Below are 22,485 nucleotides of genomic sequence, written 5' to 3' on the forward strand. Positions count from 1 at the left end.
AGCTACTTTATCACTCAAGAATGGGGATCTGTTATGATGGGTGTCTTTAGAATTACTTCCCCGCAGCTGCCATTCTGTGAAGATGCACGTGATACCAGATCACCAGTCATCACCACCCTCCACAATGAGTTGAAGGCCCTGTAACGCATTTTGTCTTTATTATTCAGGGTTTTTTCCCCATTCATATATAAGCAATTTATCCTTCTGCCTAGAATGCATCTGGCAGCAGGGACATTGGGAAGAACATGTGTTCTGTACAAGATGCCCCGGCTTGAACCAGGAATTTGGAACTTTGAAGTTCAGGGTTTCTGCTTTGGTCACATGTAGGTGCATAGACCCAAGAATGGAAATCTTTTATAATGTATGTATTCAGAGAACAAGAATTGCAGATAATTCCGTCTTATCAGTATTTGGATTGCTACTGAAAGCAAAATGCGTTGTTGAAGTTGGCTTATGGAACAGCTAGTTATTTCCAATGGAAAACAACTCTTAGAGTGAAAATCCCTTCTGAGTGGCAAACATTCACACAAATGAATCATTGGAAGCTGGTGAATTGTTTTTTAAATTATAGGGACCTCTCCTGATTACATTTTTCCTTGGGATTTCTTTCTAGTTTTTATTTTTATACATACCTCTAACAGACTCTCAATCTTTTACTTTTGGCTTTTCACAATCCATGCCCTGCTTCTAGAGATTCCAGGGCCTTGTGGTTTTCTCACACCAGGTAAGGTTGTAAATAGCCCTTGAATGGTTAAGACTAGATCTTCTGACCTTCCCTACATGTACCTCAAGCAGACTTCTTTCCTAAAGCATGCATGTTTATTGTTTGTTTCCCCTGCCCTTTTCTTGTATGAGTTTATGGGTGATTCTTTGTTATATGTTGTACAATATCACTATATAAATAACCCCTTGTATCCTAAATAGCCTGTTGTGCTAGGATTGAAAATTAACTACCTCATTGAAATGATGGTTACCACTGCAATGTGATTGCATTGTCCTGGAGTGGGTGACCTTAGGAACAACTTTTGTTGAAATGTAACTCAGTATGGCTATTTAGGATTAGGTCATATATTGGAGATAAGAGGACCTCTTAGGTACACATTAAGTCAGGGTTAAAAAGAGTTTATCTTCCAACATAATTCTTTGTGAGCTAATTTTGGTTTTGTTTATATGTATGTGTCTTACATGCTTGGTATTCTACGTTATACAAAAGTCTCTCAGTATTTAACAAATTTATTTGCTGAGTGAAGTGTATACTCATACTGTGGGACTTTTATATAATGTACAATGCTGAGCAGTAGCCTATGGGCCTGATTCTTCTTTACATGAAGCCCCCTTTACACTTGCAGTGAGGTTGTGAAAGGGCATAGGGCAAATGAGAATTGGGTCCTAGAGCTACCCCTTCACTGCTGTTATGGTTTACAAAATAAACAAACATCTGAGAACTATTTGAAAAATGTCAGCCAAGCAACAGAGTGTAGAAAGATGTATCCTTTCTTTCCTTTTAGGTCACATTATTTATCTTAACTAACCTTTGTTTTATTTCCATTTATACCTACACACACAGATACTCTAAAATGTTAGCTTATGTTTGCATTAAAATTTAATGTGGGCACAAAATATTTTTAAAAACAATGTTATTTGAGCAAGAGTTGAATTAAAAGTATCTGAATCTTCCCCTTCTTTTTTGTATCTCTATAGCTTTAAAAAAAGGTGAATCAATTTTTTCAGTTTGAAATAAGTATTTATAATGCAAAATCAGGCACTACTTTAACTACTGTCCCATTGGGATGTAGTCTTCTACGTGTCTAAGTCACTTTTGAAATTGTACGTTAGGGCTTGTCCACACAGTGGGGTAATGCATTCTATGGGGCTGTGATTTATATGTTGTGAATTAATTGGTCTGTGTAAATCCTGCTGGTGTTCACCAAAGTTTCTCCAGTGTGCTTTAACATAGTACTGTTTCAAACCAGCATGGTCTGTATCAACCGATTAACACACAACGAAGTGTATTTTAGAAATCAGACCCCCCATAGAATGCATTGCCCTGCTGTGTAGACAAGTCCTTAGGCTCCTAAAAGAATTAAACGTACCCAAGGTGAAAGGAGCAGTAAAGAGAGGAAACGTAGAATCTCATAAAGGTGGAGAGCAGGAGGATATAAAAGAAAAGTGTAGGATTTGTTTCTACACCCATTGAATCGGCAGGAATAGGAGCAGGACCTCTAGATGTGGCCTTAAAGGTGACAACTGGCTTTGATTTGATTTGTAATAGCCCTCTGTACATAAAATTTTATTTACTTTTTTTTACTCGCATAGTGTTTCTATCCTTTCAGCTGAATTCACATTATACAATGAAAATTAGAATTTTGGATTCTGTCTAATTAGGGTAGAGTAAACTGGCTAACATAAAACAAGCTGACAGAAATTTCACCAAAAGCTCAAAACACTTCTTGAGTTAATTAAAAAATTGTATTTCTTCTTTTTCACACACTGACACTTACTGGCCTTAGCTACTGTTTTGATATTTCTGATCCAACACTACAGATTACCAGAAATCTCCCAAAACAGCCTCTTCTCACAGGATTTCCATTTAGATTTTTATATCAAAGAACTTCAGAGAAGAATCAAAACTATAGATACTATTTTTTTTAATTTTAAGATAACCAAAATTGTTGACAGTAAGATTTTGTCACATAAGCAGGAAAGGAAAGTGTGTCAGATATGTAGGATATACAGCAGAGATGAGGAAGTAAAGATTAAGCATAACAGCACAGTGTCATAATTTACCAATTGCTTTTTTTCAGTACATCCACTTTCTCCATATTTGCTTGATTTAACCAGCAAGTCTTTTGATATTCATTCAGTCAGGACTTTTAAGATAATTTTACGGCATTTGTTTCAACTTGCATAGCTCTGTTGTTTGTCTCTTTAACAGGAACTTTAATTAGTTTTACACTTCTCTTTGGAAATAAGGTGATGAGACAGGAATGGTCAGTGATCCATACGTAGTTTGTGTCATTGCTAATAAACACCACCTCCTTACTGTAGCTTATTTTTATTTTTATTTCTTTACATTGTCTGCTTATTTGTGACTTTCAGAATAACAAAATATTCTTATTTAAGCTTTAATTTTTTTTTTACCCTTTGGGTAGGACTACAGAGGAAATAAGACAAATGCAAGCCTCGACTTTACAATCACAAAACTACACATACAAGCACTGAACTAGCTTTCCCATTTATAAAATTGCTTATTAAACAATTCTCCTCATTATAAACATCTGCTTCATAATAACTATTTACTGTTCAAGAGCACACAGTAATCCAACCTCACCATAGGAAAACGCATAAAATAATGCAGTAAACCAGCCTTAGGATTGAACAGCCACATGTAAACGTAATAAAATAGGAAGCTCAAAAGTTTTGGTGTTTAGATTAGATTAACATCAAAACGTGGAGGGCCCCCTATGGCTCTCCATCCCCATGCAGTCCTCCTCACCTCACTTAGACTCTGTGACAGATTCTTCTTTACTTACTGTTGTAAACTTGGATAGTGAGGAGAGGTTGGCTACACTTATCAGGCATTCTTAATAAATGACAGACCCAGTTGCCCTTCTGTTCTCTTTTGGTCTCATCTCCCGCACAGGCCTACAAAGACAAACCATGGGTTAGGTTCTGCTAATTGGACACCATGAAAAATAGCCTGTGACTTCAATCATGTAACAAAAATCCAGCCAACCACCTCATAACTAGAAAATGAACCATTTTTTGAAATTTTCAGGATCCCAGTTAATTGTTTAAATAATTTCTGCCTGGTTTAGATGAAATTTTTTCTACACAAAAAAAGTTACAAGCAAAGGTACATTTTTGAAGACATTCCAAAAATTCAAAAAGGGCAACTGTGAAGTATTTTAATATTCTGGGGAGTACACAACAAATTTCTCAGCTGATTGACATTACAAAACCTCAGATTTCATAAGTATTAGTTGCTCAATTCTGTTAGTGTGAGGACAAACTAACAAAACAGTGCTCACCTGTATTGCAGGGAAGGTGAACAGAAGCATGGACACCAGCTCCAGTCTGAGTTAGTAGGTGTATGGATGCGGTGACAGTGCAGTCACAATACGTGTAGGTTCACCACATGCACGAGTATCCACACTCTCAAGCTGCACATATACATGGCTTTCTGTAGAGGAGGGCTAGAATAGAGGGAAGTTTACTTGGAGGCTTCATAGAGGATAGGCTGGTAACATGATTCTGTGACCAACCTCTGTACTGTAGTCTCATGATACCTCTATGCTTATGCAGCCGGTGATAATTTCACTTGGTAGCCAGTAGATCCTCCAAGTGTACAGTTGATATGGTTTAAAACAAAAAATAAAAAGGAAAACAGCACAAAACACTGTTTTCTGTAACACCACTAGGGACAAGCCTGAAAACTGTGACACTCTGGTTTTCAGAGCCAAATGAACTGAGACTGTGTTGTTCATTTCCGTCAGAACAGAGTAGGATGCGAGGATGGTAGATGCAAATAATTTATTTAATTTTAGAGTTGCGGAGAGAGGAGGATGAAATGGTACAGTGGATTTTTTTTCCCCTTAGTGTTGGAAAAGGAAGGATGAAGGCCAAATGTTTTCAGTCTTGATTTAAAAAAAAAAAAAAAAAAAGTTAAGGCTAACCCTGCATATGGAATATGCAGAAATACCAAGATAAGTAGAAAATAAGCAAATTAACACAAGTTTATTGTCAAATGATGAGAGATGTTAGTTTCTGACTAACAAATTTGTATTTCGTTTAAGGACCTGTGGATGTTAATATACTTGCCAAGTGTAGTCCCTGCTTATCAAATCCATGTAAAAATGATGGCACTTGTAACAATGATCCTGTTGACTTCTACACATGTACCTGCCCATATGGTTTCAAGGTACGTACTGGGTGATGAGAAAAGAGTTGAGGAAAATATAAGCTTCATTGTTCTCCCTACTCATGAAAAAAAGTCTCTCTTTCCTCGCTTCCACCAGTCTTTTTTGTTTTATTTTATCTTTTATTTTGTTGTTCTGTCTGCAGGGCCAGGACTGCGATATTCCAATTCATGCCTGCATCAGTAACCCTTGCCAGCATGGTGGAACTTGCCATTTAAAAGAAGGAGAAAAAGATGGATTCTGGTAGTGGTTTTTTTCATCCAAAAGAAAGTCTACTGAGATTGAACTACTTGTTAAAGAAAACGAAAATCTTTTGGCTATTAATCTTTGGATCTTAGAGAGTAATGAGGAGAGAAGATATTTGTTGATCGCACAAAACCACAGCAGTAGTCTTTCAGGGCTTATGGAGTATTAAGAAAAAATTCTGTCCTCAGAAAGCTTAAAGTGCTTTAAAACTGTTTAAAAAAATGTGATTAGTCAAGGCATATTAGGACTAGACAACATAGTATTGACTCCATTATGTTAATTAATAGCTAGCTTGATCCCTGCTGAAAAAGTCTCACAATTCAGCTGTTGTTGTGTGTATTGCTTCAACAGACAGCATGTAAATGATAAGTTGTAAATCCCAGTGAAACAGAAAATTAATGATTCATTCCAAACCACTATGCCAGTAGATAAACATGCTGTGAGCATTTTAAATCTTGAGTTATTTAATCACACAGTACAATTACTCCAGATGTACTTCATGAATTATGAAATATAGTTCTTTATTAAATGACTAATAATTTCACATTAGAATGCTAATCTACTTCTCAAGCTTGTTAGAAATGCCACTTTAAAAGAAGCGCTCTTTATTCTGCAATTCATTAAGAAATTATCCTTATTTATATATCCAAATTCTGTTCCAAGATTAGAATCTTTCCAATTAAAAATTAACTCTATACATTTTAATATCATGCCACAGTCATGTTTTAATTAGAATCTAAAGGGACACAGTCACAGTTTGAAACCTCATAATTTGACCTATCTTTCTTCTTTTTTAATATTGTGTGTGTTTTCAAAGTCCAATTAACAGCATAATCACAGTTATGGGTGCAATATAAAAATAATAGATACATTGAATTATATCAAAAATTTGTGTCGTGTGTGTGTGTGTATATATATATTATGTTTTTATTTTATTTATTATTTGTTTTTAATATGCTACATGCTGTGAAAACATGCATAAAAGAAGGTACAATATCTCCCTTGAAGAGTTTACGGTCTTGAGATATATTGATGATTTATTTATTATGTATTACATTCATATATATTGCATATTCGACTCTGCTCCTGCAAACATTTACATGAGTAAAGTTAAGCATGTGCATAATCTTTGCAAGATAAAGGCCTTATATGTAATAAGGTATTATAACACTGGTGATATTTTGTATGTTTTAAAAAATCAGTTTTAGAGATCAGCACTCATAAGCAGTCCTATAATATAAAAGTAGCATGCATTCAATAGAAGAACATAAATGGGGAAGGAAATATTTACTTTTGAAATGCAGGGGATAGGTCTATATTTAATTAAAATTATTTTCTGAAAAATACTGGCAGTGTTATACAATTTAAAAAAAAATAAGAACTCTTTTACATATGATATAGTGCTTAATAACTAATGTTATAATTATGTGTTTAGTTGTCTGATCTCTCCAGCTGATGATTCACTATAAGCAAGTATATTTTCTGTGTTACAGGTGCACTTGTGCAGATGGATTTGAAGGTGAAAACTGTGAAGTGAATGTTGATGACTGCGAAGACAATGACTGTGAAAATAATTCTACCTGTGTGGATGGAATTAACAACTACACTTGCCTTTGCCCACCTGAATACACTGGTAGGAATATGAGAGAAAACATAGGCAATTTAACACTGATTGTAAATGAATAATAGTCTTATGCTTTAAAGTTTGTGGATGAATCCTGGCTCCACTGAAGTCAATGGAAGTTTTGCAATTGACTGCTATGGGGCCAGGATTTCACCCAGTGACTCTTTTATTTGGTTTATTTGGTAAAATGTATAATTACAAACAAAAAACACACACCACCAACACACCACACTGCACCAACACACTTTTGATGTTCATTCACTGACTTTTTTTATTAACAAATAACATTTTGAAAGTTAAAAATCATTCAAATTTTATTTGATAAATTTATTGATAAAATTGCCTTCACCAGCACTAAGGTCCAGCTAAGTCCAGTGGAGGACAGCCAAGGAAAGAAGAAAAAAGTAGGAGCTGTACAGATCTAAGATCAATCCTTATGGTTTCCTTTCTCCACAAAATATTAACTGAGCAGAGATCTCGCACCTAGCCAGAACAGAACAGAGCTCCCTCTACACTAAAGCATAGTTGTGACATGGGAATGTAATTTATCTCCCTCTGTTCTCAGCCCCAGCGTGCGCGCACACACATTCTCCCTGGTAGTTTTTTTCTTGTAGCTGTTTACCTTTCAGTGTCTGTTGGAGACCAGGTATAAACCGTTCCTTTCTCATATAAAGGATGGTTACTCCAGTTTTATTGCTGTAGTCTCTAACAGACTGTCTGGCCTCAGCTGGAAAGTGGGAATGGAAAATCCTGAAAATCAGGAACTTTAGAGAACAGGAAGCAGGATATTTTATTTATTGAGATGCATTCACTGTGTGTCAGTAAAATGCTAGGTGCATATACAGCTTAAATACATACACATAATCAAACACACAAAGTATTTAATGAACTGCCCTGACCCGAGAATAAACTCAACTCATTCGTCCTATCCCATAATCCCAGTCGGTCTCCCTGCCCCTAAGAAAAAAATGAGAAAACAGGTGAGTCTTGCAGCATGCTTTATAAAGCACTAAATCTAGGCTCTGGTGGATGGTCAAAGAGGGAAGTGAATTCCAGAAACAAAGGTCCTCACCAAGAACTAACAACCCTCTTCTGTGTAAGCCAGGGCAATATTAGCTTGAATGCCACACCCCCACTGAATGCCCATAACTTTAGATTTTAAAACTTAAAGCCAAAACTTTAAATCTGCACCCTGGAAATCAACTGGCAACATATGCAGGTCACAGAACTCAGGGAAATGTGTTTTGTGCAAGAAATACCACTTACAAGTCAGTTAACTGCATTCATACACTATCTGCAATTTCCAAATGATTTGGTGGTGTGGCTCCATAAAGAGCAAATTACAATAACTGAAACAGCAATGGTATGAATAAGTATGGTGAGGTCCACATCTAAAAGAAAAGGACACAATGTTCTGTTAAGTACAAATGACAGAACACTCTTTTGCCATTTGCTACTATCAGTATATCTAGGAGCAACTGATGATTCAAGAGAATCCCTAGCTGTAAGTCTTAGAAACAAACAGTAGCCAAACCCTAGCCCGAATAAGTGTGCATATATAATGTCTGACATTTTTCCTGTAATCCTTATATCGGTCTTACCTGAGCTGAGTCTTAAACAGCTAGCTGTCAGCTATTTCAAAATCTCCATTAGCCACTAGGTAAGTCATTCGATTGCATAAGTAGATTGGAAGACATGGAAGTATAGAGCTAGGTGTCATTAGCAAACTGTTTTCTGCATTAGCTCTTTTGAGGTTTTGTATATCCATGGAAAAGGTTAAGACCTCGTGTGTATAGCTTTTAGCTCTAGTAACTTTGTAGCGTGTTACCAGTGTTTTGGTTTGTTTTTGTTTTGCGGCTTTTGTCTCAGACCTGTCTTTTCTCCAGATACGGTAGACTGCTCCAGTCCTGTCTGCTGAGACAGGAATGTCACGGGGCCATAATTATTTTATAAACATCTTTAGCATTAATTATGTAATAGCATAAAATGATTAAGTGTATTTGTATACAATTTTTGTCCTGCTTTTCTTTTTAAGTGTCTCTGTGCATACATGGTTAGGGAAATATGTAACAGATTGGGAAGTGAGAAATCTTGGTAATGTGTTTTTATTTTAATTTTCTGTTGCAGTTGTTTGTTTTTTAGTCTGGTGGCAAAACACCAGAAAAGAGTACAGTAAAACAAAAAGGCTGACTTGTCCTTGCGGAAATGTCAGGTAATTACATTTCTGTGGAGGGCAGCATTCTGTCCCTGGACAGAATGACTCGAAGAAAAAAACTTTATCCTGGTTTCTCTAACTCAAAACTTTGATTTGGTTCTGTTGTTGCTTTAAGGCTAGTTTAAAGAAAAAAATAACTTTAACTCTTAAAACAATTAACTCTGCTTTCAAAGATATACTGTATTCACAATTCCTGTTGATGTCAGTGGGAACTGTAGGTTCTCAACATCTCTAAAAATAAGACCAAACAGTTTTATAAGGACTGTACTATTAATTGTATTGTAGTTAGAAATTATGGTCAAGATTTTAAAATACTTCAATACCTCTCAGGCTTTCCTCATCCTGTCCCTCACCCCCACCCCCCCAAAAAAATACTTTCTAAATACATCTCTACCCCGATATAATGCAACCCGATATAACACAAATTGGGATATAACACGGTAAAGCAGCGCTCGGGGGGAGCAGGGCTGCGCACTCCTGCGGATCAAAGCATGTTCGATATAACGCAGTTTCACCTATAATGCGGTAAGATTTTTTGGCCCCCGAGGACAGCGTTATATTGGGGTAGCAGTGTATATATGGCCAGATTTGACTGGTATAGATAACTCTATACACAGTAAAATCAGCTACTGTGATTTCACCCAATGTACAATGACTTCACATCCTGCCTTAACTTACCCTGCAGCTTGAAATAAATAAATAAATAAGCCTATCATGTTATAATCATGACTTTGTACAACTAACAAACCATGTCAAGATCTGAGAATGGGGAAACAGTATATAGAGGATAAAACAATGTTACTATTGGTTAAAGTCACAAATTGTTTTATGATTTTTTTGTTCTCTGCCTGATTCAAAGGTAAGTAACTAAATCTCAGTCTAAGTAACTCAAACTGCATGAAGAACTTTGTAAATTTCACGTGCAGCAATCTCTACATACTGCAGTCCATTGTCTACCACAGTTTGGGATATCTGTGCAGCTCTCCTCTCTCAGCAGCTTCACAGAGGCAGATCGGCATTTGGCATTGCACTCTCTGGCCATGCTTCACCCCTCCCACCCCCAACTTCTATTCTTCATGGCAGCAGACCGTGGCAGTTTTTGTTGCTCACACCCTCACTCTTCTGTTTTTTATCTTTTTCTGCCTACTTTTTGGGCAGTGGGGGGCAGTGCTCTTCCTCGCCAACATTCCTCTTCCTCCCTTGGTTGGTTAGCCCCTCAGAGATTTAACTTTCCCTGAGTCTCCACTTCAGCATCTCCCTGCTGGATCCTCTGCCTCTGTACAGGCAAAGCAGAACAGCCAAGAGAATATTGGGTCAAATTGAAGCACTGCTCTGTCTGTGAAGCAGCTTTTCCAGGCTTGGCAGACAGTGAGTTATGTCCAGTCTGTACCCAGACAATTGACTCTGTTAGGCCTAGGGCTACCAGTCGGACAGGCAGGTCGAGTCCCCTACCCACCCAGGCAGACGCAACTCCAGTGGGGGAAAATGGACCAGGAATCCCAGCAGGGTGAGGCTCCAAAAGTGATAAGGACCTTGACTGCTCAGGTTGGGGGTAAGTCCCAGGGAACCCCTTCAGAAAAAGTAGGGAGGCTTGTAGGGCCATAAGGCCTCCCCGCCCATCTGAAAGTGAGTCCCAAGTGCCCTGGAAAAAGAAGCAGGGCATCTAATCAACTTCCTTCCCCCACAAGCCAACCAGGAGAGGTTGGACAAGAAGTCCCACTGTCCTGACAGGGAATGGGACTCAGCAGGGAAGGATTCTGAATCAAACCTCTTGTGGGGGCTTCAGGCCTTAAGGAAGGCAAGCTGCAAAAGGCCTCACCAAAGCCACAGCAGAGCTATTACACTCCTGAAACAAGCTAAACAACTGAAAAAATGTAAACAGGCAAAAAAGAGAAGGAAAAATCACACACACACGCGCACACACACGCAAAAAAGATACGAGCAGTGATGAGCTGCCAAAATCTTAAGAACGGGTTCCCTATAAAAAGTTCTGATTTAAGGGATGTGCCACAGTATGTATTTTCCCTGGCAAGAGCCCATCAAAGCCGCAGCATCCCCTTGCAGGGAAGCAGGTTAACAACTGGTTCTAAAACTGCTTCAAAATTTAGCAACCAGTTCGTATGAACTGGCGTGAACTGGCTCCAGCTCACCACTGGATACGAGTCCTCTGTCTTCTTTTCCTCCTCATCCTTGTTCCTCTCCTCCACTGTGGAAGGTGAGCAGTCTGGCTCTGAATCCAAACAGGAATGTGGGGGAAATACAGCAAAGGTTTTTTTGTGGTTTTGTTTTTTTAAGAAATGTAAAGCTACATGCATCAAGGCTGTTCCATGATTCGAACCCAACCTGAGCAGTCTCGTCAGAGTAAGCCTTAGAGTAAATTTCTCGTCTCTAAAGCCTTCCCTGAGGCAGCATACCTCTTCCTTCTTCCTTCAAGGAAGTGATTAGGGATGAATGGAACAAGCCTGATAAGGGCAAGCACATTAACAAGAGTGACCTCAGGTTCTATAACATGCAAGAACCTCAGGGCTCTATTGTTGGCTCTGTAGCATCCCTCCCCTGGGAGGATTGCCCCAAGGACCCTACAGATAGAAAGATGGAGGCCATTCTCAAAAAGGACTTTGAAGCCTCCTCCACCAGTCTGAGCGTCCTAGCAGCTACCTGCTTTGCAGGATCTCAAAACCCTTAAGGACAGAGATCATCCTGACTTTGATTCCATTTTAAAGAAAGTCTCCCTAGCATCAGCATTTGTAGCTGACGCCTCAATAGATGCAATGAGCTTCTCAGCCTGAGTCATAGCCTCTAGTTCATATCCAAATACTATATATGTCTCCATCTCTGGACAGTTGATACTCTAAGTTAGCTCTTTGCACTGCCAAATTTACATGCTCTCTCCTTTTTGGAGAAAATCTGGAGAAGGTGGTGGCTGACAGTGGCAAAATCCAAACAATCTCTCCCTTTCTGACTAAGTGTCCCCAGGAGAGAGTTTAGATTGACCTTCAGACAGAGGCGCTCCTTTTGCCCCTCATCCTCAGACGGGTAACAACAAAGGGACAATAGATTCTCCAAGGGAAAACAGTGAAATTGAGGTCCAGGAGAAAAGCCTAGAGGGATCTCAGCACTTCAAACTTATTGTTCAGACATTTGGCCTCTCTTCAACCAACCCATTCACGAATCCTAGGAATGCAAAGAGATCAACATACTTCACAAGGGAGGCAGACCCTTGAGCCATGGGGACAGACACTCTGTTGCAAAGTTGGCTGCAGGGCCTACTATGTGCATTTCCACCCTTCCCACTACTGAGAAAATAAAATGAGAACAGACAATAGTAATTCTTATAATTTTTCATTAGCCAAGGACACCTTGATTTTCAGACCTCATTTAACTGGAACTCCCACACCGGCTTCCGTGGGGAGCAGACATCCTCTCACAAAGGTCCTTTTCTTCATCTGGACTCAAAATGGGCTTCAACTAACAGCAAAACTATTGAGAGGGAGGCGCTGGAAGGTCTTAGGCCTGGTCTACACTACGCGTTTAAATCCAATTTATCAGTGTTAAACCGATTTAACCCTGCACCCGTCCACACAATGAGGCCCTTTATATCGATATAAAGGACTCTTTAAACCGATTTCTGTACTCCTCCCCGACGAGAGGAGTAGCGCTGAAATTGGTATTGCCATGTCGGATTAGGGTTAGTGTGGCCGCAAATTGACGGTATTGGCCTCCAGGCGATATCCCACAGTGCACCATTGTGACCACTCTGAAAAGCAATCTGAACTCAGATGCACTGGCCAGGTAGACAGGAAAAGCCCCGTGAACTTTTGAATTTCATTTCCTGTTTGCTCAACGTGGAGCTCTGATCAGCACGAGTGGCAATGCAGTCCCAAATCCAAAAAGAGCTCCAGCATGGACCGTACGGGAGATAATGGATCTGATCACTGTATGAGGAGACAAATCTGTTCTATCACAGCTCTGTTACAGAAGATGAAATGCCAAAGCGTTTGAAAAAATCTCCAGGCTATGATACAGAGTCAATAGCACAGTGCTGTGTGACAAGCGTAACGGAAAGCCAAAGAATCAAGTGGACGCTCATGGAGGGAAGGAGGGAGTACTGAGGACTCCCGCTATCCCACAGTCCCTGCAGTCTCCGAAAAGCATTTGCATTCTTGGCTGAGCTCCTAATGCCTGTAGGGTCAAACACATTGTCCGGGGTGGTTCAGGGTGTATCTCATCAATTTACACCCCTCATGCCCCTGTGAAAGAAAAGGGAAAAAATGGTTTCTTGATGTTTTTCAGTGTCACAGTATGTCTACTGCATGCTGCTGGTAGACGCGGTGCTGCGGCTCTGAACAGCAGCATCCTCTCCTCTCCCCTCCCCTGTGGCAGACAGTACAGCACAAAATGACTGATAGCTGTCCTCATCATCCTGTGAGTGCTCCTGGCTGGCCTCAGTGAGGTCGGCCAGGGGCACCTGGGTAAAAATAGGAATGACTCCCAGTCATTCCCGGCAGATGGTACAGAGCGGCTGGTAACCGTCTTCATCATAGCAACTGAGGGCTGAGCTCCATCAGGCCCCCCCGCTTTCATGTCTAAAGAAAAGATTCTGTACTGCCTGGACTATCATTGCAGCTGGAGGCTGCCTCCCCCTCATTTTATCTCACTAATAAGTCAGTGTTTCTTATTCCTGCATTCTTTATTACTTCATCACACAAATGGGGGGACACTGCAATGGTAGCCCAGGAGGGGTGTGGGAGGGAGGAAGCAATGGGTAGGGTTGTTGCAGGGACACCCCCTAGAATGGCATGCAGCTCATCATTTCTGCGGGATCTGACACGGAGTGGCTATGCTTTCTGGTTCTCTGGTACACTGGTTCTCTAGTACACTTGCCCCATATTCTAGGCAGGACTGACTCTATTTTTAGATAAAACATAAAGGAGAGAATGACCCGGGGAGTCATTCCCATTTTTGTCTTTGTGCCCCCCGCCGACCTCGGCTAAGGCCAGCCAGGAGCACCCGTGACAGCAGCAGACGGTACAGAATGACTGATAACTGTCATCTCATCGCCAATTTACAATGGCACAGCAGATGGTACAATAGGGATGGTAACCGTCTCTGCTACCTTGCAAAGGCAAATGAATGCTGCTGTGTAGCACTGCAGTACCGCCTCTGTCAGCAGCATCAAGTACACATACGGTGACAGTGACAAAAGGCAAAACGGGCTCCATGGTTGCCTTGCTGTGGCATCTGCCAGGGCAATCCAGGGAAAAAGGGCACAAAATGATTGTCTGCTGTTGCTTTCACAGAGGAAGGAATGAGTGACGACATTTACCCAGAATCACCTGCGACGCTGTTTTTGCACCATCATGCATTGGGATCTCAACCCAGAATTCCAATGGACGGGGGAGACTGCGGGGACTATGGGATAGCTACGGGATAGCTACCCACAATGCAACGCTCCAGAAATCGACGCTAGCCTCGGTACATGGATGCACACCACCAAATTATTGTGCTGTGTGTGGCCGTGTGCACTCGACTTTATACAATCTGTTTTACAAAACCAGTTTATGTAAAATCAGAATAATCCTGTAGTGTAGACATACCCTCAGTTTGCCTTCTAGAGTCATTAAGGCATTGCTTTTGGCTAGAAGACTATAAAAATACTCCTCTGTCTGGTCAGATTCTACAAGTGCACAGCACAATGCATATCCTGGAAATCCTGGAATGCTAAACATGCTGTACTTCCTCCATGAAGGCATAGAAAGAGGCCTTCAGCCCAGTACCATTGTATGTCTGGTGTCCATTCTTCGTAGCATGCTTATTCACAAGATCCTCGGGCTCTCGGACAGAAAATTCACAGATAGCAAGATTCCTTCAAGTAGTCCAATTAGCCAGATTAACGGTCAGATTACTTTCCAGAATGGAACCCACCTCTGGTTTTGAGGACCCTGGCAAGACATCCCTTTTGAGGAGCCTTTGACTTCACCATTGGCCTTTTATTTATCTCGTAAGACTTGTTTCTTAATAGCTATCCAAGCTTAGATATCAGAAGAGCCTTGAAAGTCTATCTCAAACACATAGAGTCCATGAGAAGATCGGACTCTCTATTCATGTCCTTCCACACAAAGTGCCAGGGACTTAGAGTTTTCAAGTCCTCCATCACTAGGTGGATTAGACAATGTATTGTGGAAGCCTATTCATCATTAATGTTTCCTATACTAGAAGACATCAAGGCACAATCCACGAGATTCTTAGCAACCTTGTGGTGGAATGAGCAAGTGCATCTATTCTGGAAATTTGCAAAGCGACCACTTGGTCTATAGCTAATAGCTTCATTAAGCGCTACAAGATGGACGTTCTGTCTTCCGCAGATGTGTCCTTTGGCAGAAGGGCCTGAAGATGGTGGCCTAGAATAATACGGACCTGTGAATGAGCTCATAAAAAGGCGGGTACTTCTTTTCTACCAGTCTCTTCTTTCATAACCCTCCCTATATCTGATCACTGCTCACTACTTCCCGGTCATCCAGAATTGTGGGAGATGCCGGACTGCAGAACTGAAATTTTCTTATCAATAATTTCCTTTCTGCAAGCAGCATCTTGCACAATTCTGTGCATCCTAGATGGCTCATGAGCCAAGCATCAGCCATTAAGTGGAATCATTACCATAGAGCAGTCCTTCCTGATCTAACGTACATAGTTGTTTCATTATCTCTGGAATATTTGTCAATAATGAGGCTATGCAAGTTTCACAGCTTGGGAATAACTCATCTGGTAGCAAATGGGAGCAGAGAAGGCCTGGCCAGAGACTGGTTCAGCTCTTTGAAGTTGCAGAGAGAGATTAGCCCAGATATCCATAATTAGAATTGTGTGAGATACTGCTTGCTTAATAGAAACAGTATCATAATTTTTTTTAAAAAGGAAAGAAAAAAAATATTAACAATGTTCCAGGTGTGTTTAAAACATTTCTTGGCAGTGTTTGCAATTCAGGCCTTGCAACATTCTTCTAATGTGTGAGAACTGAACATTGAAATTGACTATAAACAAAAGTGAAACTGACTAATCTGTTTTTATTGTCCTCACTGGGTAAAATGCCATAAGTAACCAGAGTATAAACAGTGACAAGTGTAAATCATTTTGTTCAAATTATATGTATTTTAGTCATCTAAACCATCATTAACACAGACAAATTTCTTTAAAATATTTTGATAGTGTTCTACTAATCAGAACTAGACGTAAAATCAATTGAAGTGAACAGTTACAGGAATGTAGGGTCGGATCTTTAGCTGGTGTAATACGCCCTAGGTTACCATTGACTTCAGTGGAGTTACACTGATTTACACCGCTTTTTTAAAGCTTTAATTCCTTTCTTCTCTAAGACTTAATTAGTAGTTTGGGTTATATTTTTCCAGTTAGATTCTTGTGGTTCTTGTTCTGCTCTGTTAATTCTTGGAGCTGTCCATGTTAAAGATTTCATGGTACATGGCAACTGAATGTGGACTTGCACCATGCCAGAATATTTTTTGAATGGATGGCTGTCTGTGAATGCAGTTTAATATTTCTACACAGGATAAGGAAAATGTTCAGAATTTGGCAATCTAAAATGTAAATTGTTCATGCTTGAGTTTATTTTTTGGGATGGTAGGCATGATAGGATCGCAATATTATCTCTGAAACAGCAGTTTCCTGTATAGATAAACTTTGAAAATACTGTGAAGGGTGTTCTGTCTCAAAACCTGTCAATGTGTGCATCTCTCCTGCCACATTTTGAATATTGATATCTTTGTCTAACAGTTGGCACGGAATTGAAAAACATGTTGTGGCTTCCTTAGTAGTCACAATTCCATATCTGCCAAGTTAAGATTGTGCTTTGCAGTTAACACTATCATCACAGTGTCAAAGACAAGTATGGTATGTGTGTTGTACTGTAAACATTCTTAAGATGTCACAGAATGTAACTATGAAACCCACAATAAGCACACAGGATCAGAAGAGACCTGGAGTTGCTGATGAATAACATGTAAAGTTGCTCACATTATGTCCTGCACTCTTTAACTTTGCCTTGCTCTCTTAATTATCATCTCATTTTTATCCTCAAATCTAATGACTGTCAGGTCATTACATGTGCATCCTAGAAATTAAAACTGATCATTTCTCTTGTTCATTACCATGTCATTAGAGCACATATCTCCTTGGTCTAGCAGCGCAACTCTTTCTATCCCAGCAGTAGCACATACGTCTTACTTTTCTTGTTTGTTTTGTTCTGCTGTAGGTAAAAATTTGAAGCTCGCTTCACTTTGCTATGCAAACCTCTCTGCTGCTATAGTTGTGCATTAGCTTAATGTGCTGTTGTATTACAATGTAAAAAGTCTCTTGTCTCTTCTGTCTTTGTCACTGCAAGCTGCTAATCTGAATGAAGTGGAAAAAGGTCAGTTGTCTTTTAAGCCTATTTTCACTTACCTTCGTTTCTTGCTTTTCTTTTCTTTAAAGGTGCATGGATTTCAGTGTATGCACGTGATCAGAGAAGTGATATAGTTAACATTTAGCAAGCGAACCCTAAATCCTCAGATCAGGCATTTTACTCCATACATAGCAAATAAATGCTATTAAAGGTAAAAATACAGCTCTTTGCACAGAAGACAGTGATACAAGAACAGACCATTAACACTGTATACATTGTCTTGTTCAAATATACTAAAACGTACCTTATGCATCCTCTCCGGTGACCGATAAAAGTGGCTTGCTTTACAGAGATGGTCTCCTAATAAAGCTTGTACCCAACAGGTGTAAGACTTACTTTGGTTCTGGTCTAATGCTTTCTAGATTCTAAAATACCCATTTAAGTTTTTTATATGAATTGTCCTGCTAGACATTAGATTGTGATGTCCTCCTGTTTATCATTGTAGTGACCAAGTGTAACACCACATATTGCATCTAAAAAATCACACAGTGATATGAGGCTGTGCAACAGAGAAAGTTAATGGAGATATATGCAGCCTTAATTTTGAGTAACCTTATGTTTTGGGTTTCTGTCAAAACGTTAATGTCACTAAAACACAAGGTTGATTTAACCCAATAATGGAAGAGATTCTGATCCATCATTTTGAATTACACATTTAGATCAGTTCCTAGCACTGGTATTTCATGATTAATTTTAAGTAGCTGAAGGATATGCCTGTTTTTCCTCCTCCTTATTTCCTGTTCTCTTTCGATTTCCCCACACACACAATCTGCCCCCATCACAGAAAATCCTCCTATAGAGAAGTGAAGGGTGGACCGAGTTTGTTAGTGCCATTCTTTGAATAGGTGGGAATGGGTAATTGAAAAACAACATAATATTCTCCTAAGGGTTCAGTTTGCTGCTCAGAACCACACTCGGATCCTAAACCAGGAGTGGGCAAAGTACGGCTTGGGGGCCGCATCTGGCCCGCCAGACATTTTAATCCAGCTCTCGAGCTCCCACTGGGAAGCAGGGTCTTGGGCTTGCCCTGCTCTGGCACTCCAACCAGGGAGCGGGGTAGGGGCTTGCCCCATTCTGCATGGCTCCTGGAAGCAGTGGCATGTCCCCTCTCTGGCTCCTATGTGTAGGGGCAGCTAGAGTGCTCCACATGCTCCCCCCGCCCAAGCACCATCCCTGCAGCTCCCATTGGCTGGGAACTGTGACCAATGGGAGCTGCAGGGGCAGCGCCTGTGGACAAGGCAGTGCGCAGAGCTGCCTGGCCGCACATCCACATAGAAGCTAGAGGGGGGACATGCCACGGCTTCTGGGAGCTGCTTGAGGTAAGCGCTGCCCAGAGCCTGCACCCCTGACCGCTTCCTGCACCCCAACCCCCTGCCCCAGTCCTACTCCCTCTCCTGCCCTCCAACCCCCTTGGTCCCAACCTGGACTACCCTCCTGCACCCCAAACCCCTCATCCCCAGCCTCACCCCAGAACCCGCACCCCCAGCCAAAGCCTGCCCCCCCACACCTCTGTTCCCAGCCCAGAGCCCCCTCCCGCACCCTGAACTCCTCATTTCTTGCCCCATCACAGAGCCCGTACCCCCAGCTGGAGCCCTCATCCCCTCCCACACCCCAACCCCCAATTTTGTGAGCATTCATGGCCCGCTGTACAATTTGCATATCTAGATGGGGCCCTCGGGACAAAAAGTTTGCCCATTCCTGTCTTAACTCTCACCCTCATATATTAGCTCATTGCTCTGTGACCACCCTGCCAGGCTGATGTACAATTGGTTTGTTTTATTATGACTATTAGTGGGCATATTTTTAGGAAAGCCAGCTACCATTCAAACACAACATCACTGTTTACAAATAAATCCATCGTCTTATTTTTAATGTTGAACCAAAACCAAACTGCACTGACTACTGAACTAGCATATGTAATTTTTTTATGAAATTTGCTTATAAGTGTGCAAAGTACTTTTGTTACACTCACTGAATTCTTGCAGCATAAAGTATAAATGATCTGAATTTTCTTTCACACAGGGTTCCCAATTCAAGTTTGAATGGATATTCCCCTTGTACAATTATATCTCCTCATTGAAATATCTGTTTTATGTGAGATTAAAAGGAGACACATAATCAGAAAAAAGGTTCTCGTTGTTGGAAACGTGTGAAACAAGTGAAAAACATAATATATTGTAATTACTGTAACCCACACAATCAAATTATTAAAAAGCTCAGGGGAGGTAAACTAGGATTCAAAGACAAAATTAAGCAGGTGTATAGAAATGTGATGCATATTTTATGCTACTTAGTTTACTAGTGTATATGAAAGTGCATTTAGTTGATCATAAATTACTAGCAGTATAAGTCTGTTTGTTTACTGCAGAGGCCTTTATGTCTTAATTGTTAACTCAGTAAGAAAAAGAGGAATAATAGAAATTAAATATTTCTCTCAGTTTAATGAAGTACTACACCAACCAACTATATAACCTGATTTACACATTTCCTAATATATAGAATTTTCACTGCCCTAGTGGTAACGAGTAAAAATTTAAATGCATCTAATGCACTTGGGCACCAGTTAAATATGGTTCTTAAGCGCATGCCTGACTTTAAGCACTTAGGTAGTCCAATTAATTGAGAGGCATATCAGTTTAAGTCATGTGCCTAAGTACCCTGCTGAATCAATGCCTTAGTATGATGACTTATGAGAGTTTAAAGAGAAATGCTTATATTACTCTCACCCTGGGTTGCTCCTAATAAAATATTCCTGTTAATGTAACTAGTGTATCTCAAGCAACTGTAAATTATTATTTGAGCACTGTGATCATTCCACCAATTATGATGCATTTCCACTCAAGATTAAAAGCTGGATCTTGAGAATGTACACAATCCTTGGTAATGTGATTAGATTCATTGACTTCAGTGGGACCTCTCCCATGAAGATACTGTTTTGTATCTTTAGGCCATAATTCATTATTTTTCTGAATGATGTTATATTTTTTTTGAATACTTATTGCACAGTCTTTACCTGCCAATACCTATTGTTATCACATTAAACAGTGTAATAAGTAAGGTCTCAGTCTTGCACTGGGGATCCACTAGCATTGGATGTAAATGAACGGAATTCCACTGGTATAAAATTGGAATAATGCAGAGGTGAGGCAGAGTCAGAAGTTATATTTAACATAATTTTGGGAGTCTGATTCTCAGTGATTTAAAATGGGACTTTAACACTCTGAGTTGTAATGTGCTTCCTAATGCCATTGAGAATTTTGTATTTTAATCTTAGTTAAAACAACTTAAAACTTTGTTCTTTTGTTTTAATTGGCATGGTGGTTACAATTTCATTTATATTATACTATATTTTCCCATTCATATGCCGAGTACTTTCATAGTTTTAGAGATGATACAGTACTTTGATTGTGTACGGTTTGTCAAACTCTCAACCTTCCACTTCAGTGCCATATAGTTTAACTAGAACTAACATTCTCTAAAACAATCTTTTTGCTGTATGAATCAGATGTAGTTAATAACTAGTGACTTCAGTCAAAAACATGAGGAGGAAAAACTGTATAACTTTCATGGAAAGCAAAAAGACTGCAGAAATAGACTTACAATTTGTGGTGGCCTAGCACAGAATAAAAAAATAATCACACACACACACCATCCAGTAACTACTTTAACTACCATTAAGCCTGCCCTGTACACATGGTATATTGCTTTGGAACACTGTGTATTTGTTATGATGATTAAGGAAAAATAGTAGTCAGTTTTATTTTAATTCTGTTCTTGGTTTGGATTCTAATATCCTGTTTGCCTTTGCTGCAGTGCTGATGAGTTTAAGAATATTTCTGTATACCTTCAGATAATTTTCTTGATTGGTACTTTGTCAAGTTATTTCATTTACAATTTCATTTTCTGTTACACCACCTCCCAACTCCTCTGTAAATAATGTAGCAATTTACACATACAATTTACTGATCAAGTTATCCAAAATAATAATAATGATCTAAATACGTGATTGTATTGTTCTTCTTTATTTATTATATTGCTACTGTTTTTAGCTTTAGAAAACCTGGATAATTGCTATTAAATATTCTCATACAAGGCATTAACATAAATTATAATCTGGCGAGGACAGAAAACTAATATATAAGTCTGACCAGTTGATAAACTCTTCCCACTAGGTAACCAAGGATCACTTATGGTAAATCAACCGTCTTTAATATGTTGTTTGACAGTCCAAGTGTATAACATCCATTTTAACTAACAAAAATATCTTTGAATTTTTAGGCCTTGTTCTTGAAATAGGATCTGTTAGCTCGGTCCCCAGTGCCCACATAGAATCCCATTTACTTGAGTGGAATTCCATTGGAGGATTGAGGTTGAGCAAAATAATTAAGCTACATATCTGATGCAAAAAATGATGTTTCTTGTTTGTAATTAAACTGTGGAATTATTTTATAGAATAGTTTTGATATTTTCTACAAAACTGACTATTTAAGCTATTTAATCTATCATTGCTTGATCTTCTAAATGATTTAGAAAATAAAACACTTGTTGTATAGCAATTTTCTAGTCTTTAAGAAACTGATCACTTGGCAGGGAACTTATGAAAGCCACAGTTATTTTACTAAATGGGTGAATGAGTGGATGACTGTACACATGTAACATTGAAGTGAAACTTTTTTGAATTTAAAGATGCACAGTAGTATCACAACCGTTTTTCTTACCTAAAGTATGTTTAAAAAAACTGGCTCTACAATTCCTGGTTTAGGTGGCTCTCCAAAATTTTCCTTCTGAATAAAGTCAAAAAACATAATCTGCCTTTTTTTTTTGGTAGGTGTTTCACTTTTGTCACTATCTCTTCCTTTTTGTAAATTATTTTTCTCCCTTGCATCTTGTCCATACTGATTAAATTCTGAAGAACTCGTGATTTTAGAACATCAATCTTTGTCCCTCTATTTACTCTCTTAGGAACAACTTTTCAAAGTGTTCTACAAATCATTACACCTAAAAAATGTGCTACTAAGTTCTTCATGCT

The 22,485-nt window shown here is 39.4% G+C and overlaps 1 protein-coding gene across 11 annotated transcripts in view; it reads left to right on the top strand.

The window, feature by feature from the left end:
- SLIT2 (slit guidance ligand 2) overlaps positions 1-22,485 on the top strand; it is a 427,330-nt gene that overhangs the window by 367,562 nt on the left and 37,283 nt on the right. For 7 of the 11 annotated variants that reach the window (XM_030564146.1, XM_030564137.1, XM_030564144.1 and 4 more), the window contains 4 exons: positions 4,797-4,921; positions 5,065-5,162; positions 6,659-6,798; positions 17,397-17,423. In XM_030564146.1, coding sequence (XP_030420006.1) covers positions 4,797-4,921; positions 5,065-5,162; positions 6,659-6,798; positions 17,397-17,423 — 390 coding nt within the window. The remainder of the gene's footprint in view (positions 1-4,796; positions 4,922-5,064; positions 5,163-6,658; positions 6,799-17,396; positions 17,424-22,485) is intronic. The other 4 variants (XM_030564141.1, XM_030564143.1, XM_030564142.1 and 1 more) reach the window with 1 other exon arrangement.

This window comes from Gopherus evgoodei, chromosome 5 (genome assembly GCF_007399415.2).
Source record: "Gopherus evgoodei ecotype Sinaloan lineage chromosome 5, rGopEvg1_v1.p, whole genome shotgun sequence".
Classification (NCBI taxonomy): Eukaryota; Metazoa; Chordata; order Testudines; family Testudinidae; genus Gopherus; species Gopherus evgoodei.